This window comes from Rousettus aegyptiacus, unplaced genomic scaffold, assembly GCF_014176215.1.
Source record: "Rousettus aegyptiacus isolate mRouAeg1 unplaced genomic scaffold, mRouAeg1.p scaffold_m13_p_2, whole genome shotgun sequence".
Classification (NCBI taxonomy): domain Eukaryota; kingdom Metazoa; phylum Chordata; class Mammalia; order Chiroptera; family Pteropodidae; genus Rousettus; species Rousettus aegyptiacus.
In genome coordinates this window covers 138166154-138183124 of record NW_023416295.1, presented here as the reverse complement: position 1 = coordinate 138183124, position 16971 = coordinate 138166154, and the positions used below count along the sequence as shown (strand labels likewise).

The 16971-nt window shown below is 32.6% G+C and overlaps 1 protein-coding gene across 1 annotated transcript in view; it reads left to right on the top strand.

The window, feature by feature from the left end:
- Positions 1 to 14906, top strand: part of CUNH12orf40 (chromosome unknown C12orf40 homolog) — a 47693-nt gene extending 32787 nt beyond the window's left edge. The window contains 4 exon segments of the mRNA XM_016151722.2: positions 4903 to 4978; positions 11511 to 11593; positions 14447 to 14826; positions 14828 to 14906. Coding sequence (XP_016007208.2) covers positions 4903 to 4978; positions 11511 to 11593; positions 14447 to 14826; positions 14828 to 14906 — 618 coding nt within the window.
- Positions 14907 to 16971: the final 2065 nt, after the last annotated feature.

Below are 16971 nucleotides of genomic sequence, written 5' to 3'. Positions count from 1 at the left end.
GTATTTACCTCTTTTTCATTATTTAATAGCCTTTTTGGTCTCATCACAATATTTGTCTTAAAAACTATTTTGTCTTATATACATACAAATATTTCAGCTTTCTTTTCATTTATATTTGCATGGATTATCTTTTTCTGTCCCTTCACTTTCAGTTTGTGTTCTTATGTCTGAAGTGAGTGAGTCTCTTGTAGGCAGCATTTAGATGAGTGTTTGTTTGTTTGTTTTTAAATCCGTTTAGCTTCTCTATATCCTTCGATGGGAGAATTGAGAGAATTTACATTTAATTTTTAAAAGATGTGGACTTATTGCCATTTTGTTCACTGGTTTCTGGTTACTTTGTAATTCCTCTTTTACTCTTTTTTTGTTCTCTTTGTGATTTGATGATTTTCTGTGGTGGTATGCTTAGATTCCTTTCTCTTTTGTGTATCTACTATAAGTTTTTGCTCTGGTTACAGTGAGGCTTATCTAAAACAACTTATTTATAGCAGTCTAAGTTGGTAAAAACTTAAATCAATTACATTCTAAGCTCTACATTTTTACTTCTCTCTCCCTGTGTTTCATGTTTTTGATGTCAAAAATAGCATGTCTATCTTGTGTATCTGTTAACAAATTATTATAGTTATTTTTACTAAATTTGTCTTTTAACCTTCATACAAGCTTTATAAGTGATTAACCCACTATCTTTTACATTATTATTTATTTTGAATTTTGTTATATATTTACCTTTACCAATGAGATTTATGCTTTTATATATTTTCCTATTACTAATTTGTACCCTTTTCTTTTGGCTTAAAGAAGTCCCTTTAACATTTCTTGTAAGGCCAGTTGTGCTGCTTTAGCTTTTGCTTCTCTGGAATACTCTTTTTCTCATCTTGTGAAGGACAGCTTTGCTGGGTGAATTTTGTTGGTTGGCGTTTTTATTTCCATTTGCATTTTGAATATATGTTATTGTCTTCTGGCCTGAAAAGTTCCTGTTGAAAAATCTGCTTATAGTCTTATGAAGAGTCCCTTGTATGTAACAAATTGCTTTTCTTTTGCTACTTTTAAGACTCTATCTTTGTCTTTAACTTTTGTTAATTAAATTATAATGTGTCTTGATGGTGATTTCTTTGGGTTTATCTTTTTTTGTAGCTCTTTGGGCTTCCTATATCTGAATGTCTGTTTTCTTCCCTAGGTTGGGAAAGTTTCAGCCATAATTTTTTCATGTAAGTTTTCTGGCCCCTTTTCTCATTCTACACCTTTTGGGACCCATATGATGTCAATATTGGTCCACTTGATATTGGTTCATAAGTCCCATACACTATATGTACTCTTTTCTTTTTTTTCATTTTTGCACTTCTGATTGGATAAATTCCACTGCCCTGTCTTTAAGTTCACTGATCCTTTTTTCAACTTCCATTAAACTGTTTTGTTGTATTTTTCAGTTTAGTTATTGTATTTTTTAGCTTCGCGATTTGCTTGGTACTTCCTTTTTTTTTTTCTATCTCTTTGTTGAAATTCTCACTTTGTTCATGTATTGTTCTCCTGACCTTGGTGAGCATCTTTATTTTGAGCTCTTGTCAGCTAAAACACTTTATTAAGATCTTTTTCTGAGACTTTATTAGTTCTTTCATTTGGAACATATTCTTATGTTTCTTCCTTTTGCTTGACTTTTTTGTTGATCTCTGTGCGTTAGATAAAATAGCCACCTCTCCTAATCTTGAAGGAGTGGCTTTGTGTAGTAGATGAACTTTATGTTTCAACCCTGTCTCACCTCTTGGTTGTCTTTCGATTTTGTGATTGTCCAGGCAGCCTACTTTATTTTCTATGGCTTATGATAGTTGAGGGTGTGCCAAAACTGCCAGTGGCCCAATCAACGGTGAAGATCTTAGGCAGCACCTAGATTCAGCCTGATTAGAAACTGGACTCTCAGGTATATAGATGAGTCTTGTTTTTAAGTATGCAAACATATTTTTATCATGAGAAGACTTAGAAATAGGTAATTATGTCTGCTCCCTTTGTACTGAGCCCTGGTACGATAGCCATTTAAGAACTTTTTTTTGTTTTTGTTTGCTACCATCCTATTGAACCTGTGAACTACCAAAGCTCCATTGACCACCAGAGCCAGGCTGTCAAGGAATGTGCCTTCTGGGAAGCATTAACAAAAGCTGGGTGCCAGATGTGTGCACAAGTTTCTTTCTTGGAGACATTGGTGACCTGAGGTGGGGCAGAAGGAGGGCATGAAGATGGTATGTGCTAGCCTTTTGGTCTCTGGAGAGGATTATAGTCAGTCCCTAGATGTGTGTTTAATTAGAAGCCTGCCCCTGATGTCACAGGTATGAAGATAACTAATAGGCCTATGTCACAGAAAGATTGGGAGTATATTTCAGTCTTTGTCTCTGTGTTATGCCCTGGGTGGGGGAGGGAGTGGGTAGCTGGTTAAGAACTCTGTTTGTTATATAGTTTTGTGGTACTCATGAATGTAAGCCTTGTTGGCTGCCAGAGCCACGTTATCAAGGGGCGTTCCCTGGTCAAAAGGTACAAAAACTGAGGCACTAGACATAAGCACTAACTTCTTTTTTTGGGAGATACTGGCAATCTGGAGTGAGGCAAAAGGAGAGTGCAAAAATAGCATCCAGACTCCAAGGTCTTAGGAAGGGATACAGTTGGCCCTTAGATGTGAGTTTAATTAGAAGCCTGCCCATCAGACTATAGCTATCAAGATAAGCTGATAGACTTTTCAGAAAGACTGGGTAGTTCACTGGGCTTCTATTCTAGGCTTTGGAGTATAGCTCTGGTGAGCCTAGGTGAGCCTTTTAAGATCTGTTTCCAGCTTGCTATAGCTTGTGAGTCTTGTGGATAAAAGCTCTGTTGGCTTTCAAAGCTTGATATTTTGGGGTCTTATCTCTCAGATGCAGGTCATAAAAGTTTGGGTACCAGATATGAGGTTCAAACTATTTGCTTCTCAGAGAGTAGCCCGAAATTGTGGGCTGCCTCCTGATTGCTGTGCCTGGGGTGGGATTCATGGTGGAGTTCATGGGGAAATTGTGTTTTAGGCTCTCCTACCCATTTCACTGTGGGTTTTTTGTTTGCCTGATGTGTAGGAAAACCTCAGCTAGATTTTTGGTTTCTCTCAGAGGAAATTGTTCCATATGTAGCTATAGATTCCATGTGTTGTAGGAGGAGGCGAGTTTAAGATCTTATATGTCACTATCTTGAGCTGGAGCATATTTAATTCTAAAATAGTAGAGGAATAAGGTTTAAGTATGATTGTTTAAAATGGGAAGGTAATCACTAGAGAAATGAAGACAGAGGACTTCAAAATTCAAAGGAGTAAGGATGTCACAGTAGGAAATCTGATCATGGTAGGAAAAATTGCAATACCACTTTTATGTAAATGCTAAACATAAAATGGAAGAAATGAAACCTACCTAGCAATTAATATATAAAATATGAAGGAATGATTTTTCGCAATGTTCTAAGAATATCAAATGGAGAAGAAAAAGCGATCTATATTTTTCAAGAAACATGTAGAACATAATAATAAAAGTCGAAAATAAAAAGATAGTAACAGATAGACATAAAGAAAAGATATAGTATTGGGGTAAGGATAGTGTAAATACAATTAAAAGCCCATTCAGAAAAGGGAAGAGAAATTATCCATACCAATTATGAAACCTGCTGGGCAGGCATTGCGAAGGCTTGTCCTGGAGGATGGGCACATTCCTGAAACAATTCTGTTTCTTCTTTTTGGGATGATCTTTGTCTATTACCCTCTATCAACAGATCTGAAGTGGGTTTAGGAATGTGTGCAAGCCTTGTAGTCTATAGCTTTTTAAGCGTGTGTGTTTCTGCTGCAATTCTGGGGCTCAAATTTTTAAAAGTTGAATATCCAAGACTTTAGAAATGATTGAATAGTGGTATTAGAGAAAAGGCTCTGCTGCATAAAGTTATTTAGGGCCCTAAGTTGGTGGGGACTCTGTCTTCAACTGGTAGTTTCCATGTTTGTAGTATAAGTTGATATCAGAGAGCAGAAGGGAAAAGGAAGTGGAGGATTGTGGAAGAAATTTTTATGGGTCAGGATTGGCAGTGGTGTACACCACTTTTGCCCATGACCTGAACTTAAATCACATATCCAAACCAATTCCAAGGGAGTCTAGCTGATGCATAAGAGGGAAGGGAAACAGTTTTGGTTGCAGCTACATGGTTTCTTCTTTATCCTATCTATCTAAAACTCTATGTCCCACCATAGAGAATAGGTATTTTCTGTAAGTCCATGATATATTTGTAAACATAATCCATATAGTAAGCCATAAAGTCTAAGATTTATCTAAGGATTGATTCGTAGCCACATTCTCTAATAAAAATTCATTAAATTAGAAATCAGCAACAACAAAAAAGATGCCTAACATCCCTTTCTTGGAAATAAACACTCTGGGTTTAAAAAAATTAAAAAATGAAAGTAAATTACAAATTATGCAGAAATTGATAGAAATCAAAACCAATGGTGTGTTCTACAGAATCTTTATGCCTCTAAAAGCTTTTATTTTAGAAAACCTGAGAATAAATGAGCTTCTGTCTAACTTAAGAAATTAGAAAGGGAATAACAATAAAACTCTAAATTATTTTAGTATCTGTCTTTTTTCAGCTGCTTTTACTGTGATTACCTGAAGCCTTTCTTCTTTGTCAGTAATTATTTTCTTAGCAAGTGTTTATTCTTTTGCTTGTGTTTCAAAAATAATTTTAATTTCATTTCATTTACTGTTCATGGGCAATTTTTCCTTGGTTTTAAAATTATCTTTGTTGAATTAAAATAATATGAAAGAAGAGTACTGTAAGATGAATTGGTGAAGTTAAAAGGGAGTTATAAGTGGATATTACTGTGTATACTTGGGAGTTGTTAAAGTTTTGTGTTCCTTCTAGAATCTGGTGGAAGGAGGAGGAATGTGTTCTTTAAAAGGCACACCAACATCTACAAAGAAAATCTGTCAGTATAACAGTAAGTGAAACTTATTATTTAAAAAATATTTACATTTAAGTGGAAATCAATTACTTTATAAGTGTTCGTTTTTAGATTTTTCCCAGCAAGTATGTTTCACATTTCACTTCTAATATACTAATGATGCATTTGACTCTTGAAAATTACTTTTTTTTTGTAAATATAATATACATGATCAGTACATATAATGTATGCACATAGTTTAACAAATAATAAAACATGCCTTTGTATTCACTTCGTAGTTTTAAGAAATAATGCATAATCAGTACTTTTGAAAATCTTCTCAATTGCATTACCTATACTGCCCCCTAGAGATAACAATTATTCAGAAGTTATTTTTTTTGGGCATCCTGCATAGACTTTTCCATTGCTTTGTTTTGAACTTGCTACAAATTGAGGCAAATTCCGTTTTTCTGCAACTTGCTTTTTTTGTTCACCCAGCAATATTTGTTGAGGTTCATCTGATTGAAACTTGTGACTCTAGTAATTTCATTATCTCTTTACTGCTCTACAGCCTTCTAGTAAATGAATGTATTCCGGATTATGCATCTTCTGGCAATGATTATTTAGGTTTTGATTATTTTGCTATGATAAACAATGCTACCTTGGCGATTATTGACATTTTTCTTGGCACACATGTATAAAAATTTCCTCTAGGATATAATTCTTGGTATAGAATTGGCTAGCTCATATAATATACACATCTTCACCTCTTCTAGTTATGAAAAATTGTTTTCCAGAGTAGTTATGCAAGTTTAAGCTTCCACTAGCAACAGATAAGAGTCTTAGTTCTTATACATTCTCACACTGGGTCAGTTTTTTGTCATCTTTGGCATTCTTATATCTCATTGTAAATTTATATTTCCCTGATTATTAATTAGGTTGATTGGCCATCTGTATTTCATCTGTGAGATGCCTTTCATTCCTATTGCCTATGTTTCTTTTAGGAATTTGGACTCTCCTTGAGGGAAGTGCTTTATATGCTATATCTATATGTATGTATTCTCTATATGTTTTATATATCTTAGATACTAGTTGCTTATAGGCTTGTGTGTAGCAAATACTTTATATTTGAATGATCTTTTAAATTTTATACTGACTTTTTTATGGACAAAAGTGTCTGGCACTTTTTTGATATTCTAATATCCTAATTTTCATTTACTAATACTAGCATTTTTATTTTGATTATATGTTTAATTTCTAAAAGAATTACACATCCCTTTGTACTTTTTAAAACGAAGTTTTCTGCTCTTATAATATAAACTTTAAAATCAGCTTTTCCTAACTCCTAAGAAATGTCTTAATTTTTATTAGGAAAATGATAAATGTATATATTAACTTAGGGTGAAATGTAACCCTAATTATGTTAATAGCCCTATCTAAGAACAAGGGATATCTTTCTATTAATTTAGTCTAATTCTGTATCTTTAATAGTTGTTTAAAACACCTTTAAGCACCTTAAAATTTTCCTCAAGTATGTTGTACACATCTCTTGTTAGACTTAGCTGTAGGTACTTTTTGTTGTTTCTGTTTTTACTTTAGTGTGTATACCAACTCCATATTTCTGTATTAAGATTCTGGATTTTGAACTTAAGCACATGTGTGTTGATTATTTCGAGAGGATTTTTTAGGAGGTGATTTTGAGAGAATTAGTAATTTGGAAAAAACTAATTCTTGGCATAAATGGAAATGATTTTTTTTTTAATGGCATAAATGGAAATGACTTAGTTTTTCTTCATAGAGGTTTTTTTTTTTTTAATGGCAGAAAAAAAATTCACCCTCCCAATAATTTCCAAGAGTATAGTATGTATATACACCTCCTTTTCCCCTCAGTCCCTGGCAACCACCATTTTACTCTTTTTCTCTGAGTTTGAATATTTTAGCTGTATCACATATGTGGAATCATGTAATATTTTTCTTTCTGCGACTGGCTTATATCATTTAGCATACTATGTTTTCTGATTTCATTGATGTTGTGGCATCTGACAAGATTTCCTTTTTTCTTCAGTTTTATTGAAAAATAATTGACATACATCACTATATAATTTAAGATATACACCATAATGGTTTAATTTACATATATCGTGACATGATTACCACAATAAGTGATAATCTAATATCTATTTTCTTAGGAAAAAAGAGGAAAAAATTTTCTTCTTGTGATGAGAACTCTTAGGATTTATTCAATAAACCTTCCTGTGTATTATGTAGCAGTGTTAGCTATAGTTACTATGTTGAACATAACATGCCTAGTGCTTATTTATCTTATAACTGAAATGTGTACCTTTTGACCATCTTCCTCCAGTTTCCCCTCTCCCCATCCTCTGCTACTGGTAACACAAGTCTGATCTTTTTTCTATGATTTTTTTTTTTTTTTGTAATTCCACATCTAAGTGGGATTGTCTTATTACACGTAACATAATACTTTCTAGGTCCACCCATGTCGTCACAAATGGTAGAATTTCCTTTCTTTTTTATGGTGGAATAATACTCCATTCTCTGTGTATACATATTTATGTGTGTGTATATACACAACTTTATACAACTTTATCGATGGACACACTTAGGTTATTTTCATGTTTTAGCTATTATAAATAATGCTACTATGAACATGGAGATGCAGATTTTTTTTTTGAGTTAGTGTTTTTGTTTCCTTTGGATATATTACCAGAATTGGAATTGCTGGATTATTATATAGTAGTTCTATTTCTAACTTTTGAGGAACCTCCATACAGTTTTCTATGGTGGCTGTACCAATTTACAATCCCACCAACCGTACACAAGGGTATACCCTTTTCTCCACATCCACTCTAGTATTGACCTCTTGTCTTTTTGTTGATGGTCATACTAACAAGCATGAGGTGGTATCTCATTGTGATTAATTTACATTCCCTAACATCACTGTGTGTTGAGCATCTTTTCATGTACCTGTTGGACTTTCTTATATCTTCTTGGGAGAAATCTCTATTAGAGTCCTTTACTGATATTTTATTTATTTATTTATTTTGCCATTGAGTTTTATGAGTTCTTTATATATTCCAAACATAAACTTCTTATCAGATATATGGTTTGCAAATATTTTCTCCCATTCCACAGGTTGTTTTCTCAATTTGTTAATGGTTTCTTTTGGTGTGCATAAGCTTTTTAATTTGATATAATCCCACTTAAGTTTATTGATGTCATATCCAAAAATTATTATCAAGACCTATGTCAAAGAGATTTTTTTTTGTTTTCCTTTAAACTTCCTTTGTTTTGGGTCTTACAATTAAGTCTTTAATCTATTTTGTGTTAATTTAAATGAGTGGTGTAAGATACGGTCCAGTTTCATTCCATTACCTCAGCACCATTCATTAAAAAGACTGTCTTTTCTTCATTGAGTGTTCTTGGCTCCCTTAACAAGTATTAGTTGACTACATATGTTTGGGTTTATTTCTGAGCTCTTGATTCTGTTTCATTAGTCGACTTGTCTGTTTTTATGCCAATATTACACTCTTTTGATGACTGTAGCTTTCTTATAGCTTGAAATATAGAAATGTGATGCCTCCTACTTTGTTCTTCTCTCTCAGGATTTCTTTGGCTATTTAGGGTCATTTGTGGTTCTGTATAAATTTAGGAGTTTTTCTTTTTACTTCTGTAAAAACGATGCTATCGCAGTCTTGATAGGGATTGTGTTGAATTGATGGATGGCTTTGGTAGTATGGACATTTTAAAAATATTAGTTCTTCCAATCCATAAACATGGGATATCTTCAATTTGCGTCATCTTCAGTTTCTTTCATTAATGTCTTATAGTTTTCAGAATAGAAGTCTTTTACCTCTTCAGTTAAATTTATTTCTAAAGGTTTTTCTGTTTGTTTTTGAGGCAATTGTAAATGGGATCAGTTTCTTTTCAGAAAATTTGTTAGCGTATAGAAAGCTATTGGTTTTTACATGTTAATTTTCTATCTTGCAACTTTACTGAATTCATTAATTAGATTTACCAGATTTTTGGTTGAGTCTTTAAAGTTTTCTACATGTTAAATCTTGTCATCTGCAAACAAAGGCAATTTTACTTCTTCCTTCCCAATTCTGATATGTTTTATTTCTTTTCCTTGCCTGATAGCGCTAGCTAGAACTTCTAATACTATGCTGAATAAGAGAGATGAGAGTGGGCGCTCTTGTCTTGTTCCTAATCTCAGAGAAAAAGTTTTCAGCCATTCACCATTGAGTACGATGTTAGCTGTGAACTTGCCGTATATGGCCTTTTTTATGTTGAAATATGTTTCTTCTTTGCATAATTTGCTAAGGGTTTTTGTCATGAATGGAGAAGTTTTGTCAGATGTCTTTTCTGTGTCTTTCGAGATGATTATATGATTCTTTCATTCTGTTAATGTGATGTATCTTGTTGATTTGCATATATTGAACTGTCTTTGCATCCGAGGGATAAATTTCACTTGATGATGGTGTATGAACCTTTCAATGGCTGCTGAATTTGCTTCGGTAGTATTTCATGGAGAATTTTGGAATCTGTATTCAGGGATATTGGCTTGTAGTTTTCTAGTAGTATCCTTTTCTGGTTTTGGTATTAGAATAATACTGGCTTTGATACTAGAATAATAGTAAATGAGTTTGGACGTGTTCCTTCCTCTTCAGTTTTGTGGAAGAGTTTGTGAAAGATTGATATTAATTCCTTTATAAATGGTAAAATTCACCAGTGAAGCTCTTTGGCTCTGGATTTTTCTTTCTTGGGAAATTTTTTATTACCAGTTCATTCTCCTTACTAGTAATTGGTGTATATTCATATTTTTTATTTATTTTTTCCAGATTCAGTCATGGTACATTTTATGTTTATAATAATTTTTTCTTCTGGGTTGTCCAGTTTTTTGGTGTATACTTGTTTATAGTAGCCTCTTATGATCTTTTGAATTTCTGTGGTATCAGTTGTAATGTGTTCTTTGTGTGCAGTCTTTCTCAGATTTTGGTATTAATGTTAAACCTGAGTCACAAGAAGTTTTAAATATACATGTAAAAATTAAGACTCTTTGAAAGCTTTCTTGAAATTTTAATCTCTTGCCTATTCTCTATTCCAGTTTCACTTTATTGCTTTATTGAAGATCCTCATCGCTTTATAACTAGATCATTGAGTAATTCTCCCAACTGACCTGCTTTCATCCAGTCTTACCCTTCTTTAATCCATCCTGTGTTAGATGCCTTGCTAGATAATCTAAAATGGAAATTTCTTTAACATTAAAGTGTGCCCTTATACTCCTCCAACACCCATTTCATATACTGTTTTTCATCTTGCCTTTCTGGAAAATGCTTATTTATCTATCAAAACATATTCTTTATACTCGTGCCTTCTCTGTAACTCTTCTCTGTAACTAGGTCTCTTTCCTTAGAGCTTATCAGACTTAGCTATCTTACTTTTGTACTTTTTATGACTTTGTTTCACCTAATTTGGGGACTAATTTTTTTTAAAAAACATATGTCTTTATTGATACATGATTCTGAACAATTTAAACATTATAGACATGTATCCCTACGAACTTGTACAATGCCTTACATAAAGTAAGTACTCAATAAGTGTTTAATTGCATTTACGTTTTGATCTGCACTGTTTCTTGCACCATTAAGCCTAATCACCGTACACTTGTCTTTCCTACTAATGACACTGGGTTTTCTGTATTTCCCTTATTATAGGGGAATGTCCTTAGAGTACATTGTTATTAAAAATTCCACTCTCAGGGAGAACCTGCTCCAAGGGGGTATAAATTTCTCTCTAGAGTGATAAACTAATGGTATTTGAGTTCAGCTAAAATCTCTCTCTTAGCTATCTGATGGTTAGTTTCTGTTACAGAGAACATCAGTCCTGACCAAGGCATGAATAGATAGTACTCATTGTTTATTGTGTGTAGGAGGGCATGTGATTTGATTTGAGCTATTGCTCCATATTCTGTTACCTTTTGCTTTTGTTGATAGCAGACCCATTTTCACAAAGAGAGAAGTGGTTGAACTTAATGTTGATGTATAGTATGTTTGCATTATAGGGAGTCATACTGCTTTTCAGGCCCATTTTTAAACTTTACTTCCAATCATAATAGAACATATGAAGCAAATAATAAAAGAATATCATTCTGGATGCTTTGAATCAATTTTTTCCCTATGGTTTAGATTGTACACTGAAGCTTCATTTACTACATTAGCAAATATCTGGTGCCTTGGTATTTAATAAACTCGATTTATACCTGCTTCCTGCAAGTTGACACTTTATTTATTCATAAATGGGTCATATGATGGAAAAATTAATTCAGTTTTCTCTGTTCTCTTATGTTTCTTTATGTACCTTATTTTCGATACAACTCTTTTAAGTGTAGAATAAACCCATAATATCCTGTCAGAAATATAAGCTGCCAAGTATCCAAAATGTTAAATAGTTTTGGCACTCTTTAAAATGCTCTGTAGTTAATTTTACCAGCAAATATCTTCTGTTTATGTATATATTTTGTAGAGTATTAATAAATACCATTCTTCATAAATTAAACTTTTATTTTCAGATCTTGATTCTTCACAGAGTAGTCAGTCTGCCAGTTACTCTCCAAGGCCAACAGATAGTTGTTTCAGTTCTAGTTCAGAAATGGTAAGTTATGGTTCTCCCTCCCCCATCTTTTTGGCTTGTTAATATATGCACTACTAATTTAGAATTATTTGTATTTCTCATAGTTTATATTCTGAAAAAATTCTTGAGCCAATAGTGTAGATAAATATAAACAAAATGTGAAAAATATTAACCATGTAAGAAGAATGTAAAAGAAATGCAAATAAGCATCATTCATTCACATTTATAAAGATGATGAATGTGTTCATAGTTATTTACAAAAGCCACTTGTGTGTGTGTGTATGTGTGTACTGGATGATAAAGTTGTGTTTCTTTTAAAAGGGTTTTACAAAGAATCCAGTCACAATAATTGAAAACCTAAAACAACCAAGAATACATTTACAAAATCTGAAGGCTTATATGAAGAAAACTATGAAATGTTATTGTAGATTGTAATCTGAAAAATTGGAGTGGTATGTTATTTTCTGAGTGGGAATGCTGCATTTATCTTAAATCACATGTTTAAATGGAATTCTCCATTTTTCCATGTTCATTTCATCTGCCCTTTGTCTCTAGATCACTGTTCAAACTGCTCTTATTAGTAAATGAAGATCACCAGTGACACTTTTCAGTTTTTATGAGAATTCCTAATGTTGGTAGAAATGATTCTTTTTTTTTTTTTTTTTTGGAAACATTTTCTGCTCTGTTTTTGTGACAACACATTATCTTGGTTTCCTTCATACGTCCCTGAATGCTACTTCATGCATTTGCTCACTTCTCTTCCACCTATCCCTCTATTTAAATGTAATGTTCAGGGTTTGCTACAGGACTCTCAACTTACACTTCAAGCTCTAGATGAAGTTGTATACTCATATGGTCAATACTAGTGCTCAACTTTGACTTTAGCTCATATTTCTTCTTGGATATTTCTCAGAAATCTTATTTTCATACCTCAAACTGAATGCCCCCAGATCTTTTCCCAAAATCAATTTTTCTGATGGTTCTCATATTGGTAGGTACTTTTTTGTTCGCCCAGTTGCTCACACCAGAAAACTACTAGTTAACATTGTCTTTTCTTTCTGTCTCATCTGCTTTCCTTAACTACACTTATTCATCATTTTATCCAGTCAATTCTTCCTCTACAATAAATTGCATATTTATCTACTTTCAACTTCTGGTGTCGGTACCCTAGTCTAAGTTACCATAATCTTGTTCTTGAACTATTGTGGTGATTTCTTAAGAGATCTCTCTAATTCTGCTCTTACCACAATCCCCTCCCCTCCACCCCCCAGTTAGCAGTCATTGTGTCTTTTCAAAATTTGAATCATGTCATTTTCTTTATTCAGTGGATCTCATTTATTTTGGAATTTAAACTACTTACAATGGCTGTTAGACAATATATGTTCTAGCCTTGGCAACACTTCCAAATCCTAGCATTCTCCGTCTCACCACAGTCCACAGATACTGTCATTTCACTTTATTTAGCTCATTAGTCTCTTTTCTGTTTCAAGGCATTTATGTATCTTGTCTCCTTTACTTTGCTCTTTATTTGTCCTATAGGTCTTAGCTTGAATATGTCACTTCTTCTGAAAGCGCCCCCTTGACTCCTCGATCTAAATTATGCCCCTCAGTTATGCTCTCAAAGTGCTTCATACTTGTTATTTATAATGTATTTCTCAGTTTGTAATTATATGTACATGTGTGTGATTATTTGGTTGTCATTTCCACCCATGAGAATGTGTGCTGTAAGAGGGTAGAAATCATGTATGTTTCATTTACATTGCAGATATAGATAAATATTTATTTCTTGAGTAAATAAATATATCGAGCTTGTTTTCTCTAATTTGTGCCTAGACAGTCTCAATGCTATTTCTTAGGCTTACATTTTCTATTTCAGTGCCAATCACCTGAGGCCTATAGCTCATTTTAGGATTTTTATGTTAACATTACTTTTTTCTTAGCTTGACTAATCAATACTTTTATATAAGATTTTCATAAAAAGAATATTTTAGTTAGTTTAATATTTAAAAGATAAATTTTCCATGAGGTTGAGAGATTTCTAATTAGTAAATTGAAATCTAGTCTTGTTAAAAGTTCTTAAAATTTGACTTTTTATGCAACATTTGTGGTATTTATTGCTACTAACTTTTCTTTTGGCTATTTGATTTCCCTGTTAGCTGGTAACTCTCCTTAAGTTATATCTTTTATGAGACTGGGCCCATTAAAAGTATAATAGATATATTTTTAAATCAGTGAGTGAATAGAAGAACCAGTTTCATGTGTTAGCTGGTTTCTTCAGAGTTATTACTTCACTCTTTTTAAAAACGGTTGAAGAATGTTGTATATCATTACCTCCTTGTGAATGGGTAGGGAGATGATGTAGCTTATGATTATGGATGCTAATAAGCAATACAATTTCTCCTTTTTAAACTTGTATTTTTTTGTTTTAGTACTACCATGACTTTTTAATTATTATTATTTATTTTTTAATTAAAATTACTGGGGTGACATTGGTTAATAAAATCAAATAGGTTCAAGTGTACAATTTAGTAGTATGTCATATGTATATTGCATTGCGTGTTCACCACTCAAAGTTAAATTTCCTTCTGTTACCAAATATTTGATTCCCCTTACCCTTATCTCCCTGTGTTCTTCCACTTCCCTCTGTAATTCTTGTATTTTTAATACAAAGATTATTATTATTGCTATTTTAAAAGTTCATAAACTCCTTGATTTTTAACAGCCAAAAATTCAGGTTGATTTACAATTACCAATCTCTTCTGTATTTTGAAGTTTTTTTGTAATGTGAATTTTAAGAATTTACACTTCGAAGTGATTGAATGATTTTTTTTTAATTTAAAGATTATTCATAGTAAAATTACAAATTTCTTTTAGCCATCTGAAGATGAAGATCAAATGTTGCAGCAAATTGAAGATTCAAATAGGAGACCCACCAAAACTGAAGAAACAACTAATAATTTTTATTTAGAAAGAATGACAAAGCTTCCACATAATAGGATTATTGAAAACAGTGTAGAAATCCATAAACAAAAGAGTTTTCCCAAGTTCTCAATGAAAAATAATACTGATGAGCTTGCACAGTCTCCGTGTAATTCAACACACATATTACAGAATAAAACCAGTAATAACTGCATACTACAGGTTATAAAATGTGAAGCATGCGTACAAACAGAGAGTGAACCTGTAATGGAAGAAAAAATAGATGCTGCCATACAGTGTGATATAATTTCAAAATGTAAATGTGGAAGTGATGTATCTTTGTATAGTTGAAAAGTGCAGTGAAAATATTAAGGCAGATACCACTAGAGGGCAGGAAATCCTTAAGAACAACTGATATTCTAAAAACTCTGCCTGAGATTTAGCATATCACTTAATGTTCGGAATTTCATTAACATAATAAGGAATGAGAACGTGTACCTTAACACAAGGTGAAATATTGGAAGGATATATTTATTGTTTGTTTTAAAACATTTTAATATTTATGCATTTAAGTTTACGTAGGTTTTTTTAGTAACTTTCATATACATTTTTTTTTAGAAAATATACATTTATTGTATCGTTCTAATGGTTATTATTCATTATATTGTGATATGCTATTTATGGATAAAAATTTATTTCATATGTACTTTTAGCAAAATGTTCTTTTTCAAGATTTTTGGACAGAAAGCAATATCAAATAATATCAAATACATTTTATAATCTCATAAGAATTTTCTTAGCTACTGTCTTAAATATTGTACCCTCATTAAGAAGTTCTGGCATTAATTTTTAGATAAAATGTATTTTCTATTTTGTTTGGATAACATTTTTGTGGGTTCTTCTATTCAGAGGAAAATGTTTTTTCAAGAATAAAAAATGTTTTAGTGCTTTTATGAAAGAACTTCAGTTGGAAAAAATGATTTATGTTTACTTATTTTAATATTGCTAAGATTACTTTCTTAAATATTACATCAGGATTTCTCATTTATAAAATAATAGGCTTTGTTTCTAACATTTATTTTTTGTATCAAATTTTAAATGTACTCCAAGATTTATTTTTTGGGGGGCTATATTACAAAGTGTCCAGCAGGGGGCATTCTGATACCTAATTGAACTGAAAATAAAATTGTTAGGAGTTTTTGTGACTTTAATGAGAAGAATGATTAGATATTGCATTTCTACATGTCACTCAATAGTTTGTGTGGCAGAGGTTATTTATCTGAAGCATAATGATTTAGAGACACCAGCAGCTAATGTTTAAACAGTAGCAGACTTGTTTTTAGGTAGTTTGAGGAAGTTACTTTTGCTGCCTTGGAGCACAATAAGCTCCTAAGTAATTTTCTTAAAGTATTGTAGTCATCTCATGAAAAGAAATGTAATTATCTGACGCACATTTATAGCTTTTCAAAAGGCCAGATTTTCTTTCTGACATTAAACAAAAGATTCCATCATGGATTGATTATCCTGAGCAATATTTTGCAAAAAATATGAAATATTATAGGAGTGAAGACCAACATATGGAAAAAGAAGACAATGCTGGTGATGTTATAAGATTGAGCTGTTAATTTTGGTTTGGGTTGAATATCAAATAAACTGATTTTTTCCCCCAAATACTAATCGAAGTCTAGCAGTATTGAAAGCAAATTTGTTTCAAAAGTCTACACAGTTACATTTTTACTAATATCATAATTTGGTAGGTAGTAAGGTAAGGTAGTAAAGTAAGGTAGAAAAGAATATTGGGGCTTCTTAGTGCTTTGACCACACACAGTGAGAGCAGGGGAAAGGTGCAGTGTAGTAAAGAATTTAAACGCCCAGAAAGAGGTCTGGTCTTTGCTCTTGGTTTTTGGAAATTAATCTCTAAACCCTTGGAATGTCATACCTGATAGAAGTGTCTTTGTTTCCCTGGGGATGTTGTTCCATGCCAGGTGGTAATGTGATTTAGGTTTGGACTTTGAGTCAAGCAGTATCATCTGAACTTTGTAAGGGGCTAGAAACTGAGATCAGCCATGTAGGCAGTCAACCATGCAACTTCATGGAACCCCAGTAAAGACTGTGGACACTAAGGCTTAGGGGAGCTTCCTTAGTTGGCAGTATTCTCTGTGTCGTCACACATTGAAACTAAGAAAGTAACACTGTCCATGACTCCACAGAAGAGGACAACTGGAAGCTCTGCATTTATTACTTTCCTAGATGCCGCCTTATGTATTTCTTACCTAGGTTTATTTTAATCTGTATCCTTTCCCTGTAATGAACTGTAGCTGTGAGTATAACTGCTTTCAGGGAGTTCTGAGTCTTTCCAGCAATGATCACATATGAGGGTGCTCTTGGAACTCCTGAAGTAAGGGTAGTTTTGTGTACTAGTCCCTAATTTTGTAGTTGCTAACTTTTTAAGTAATTTAAGAGATAAATATATTTAAAGG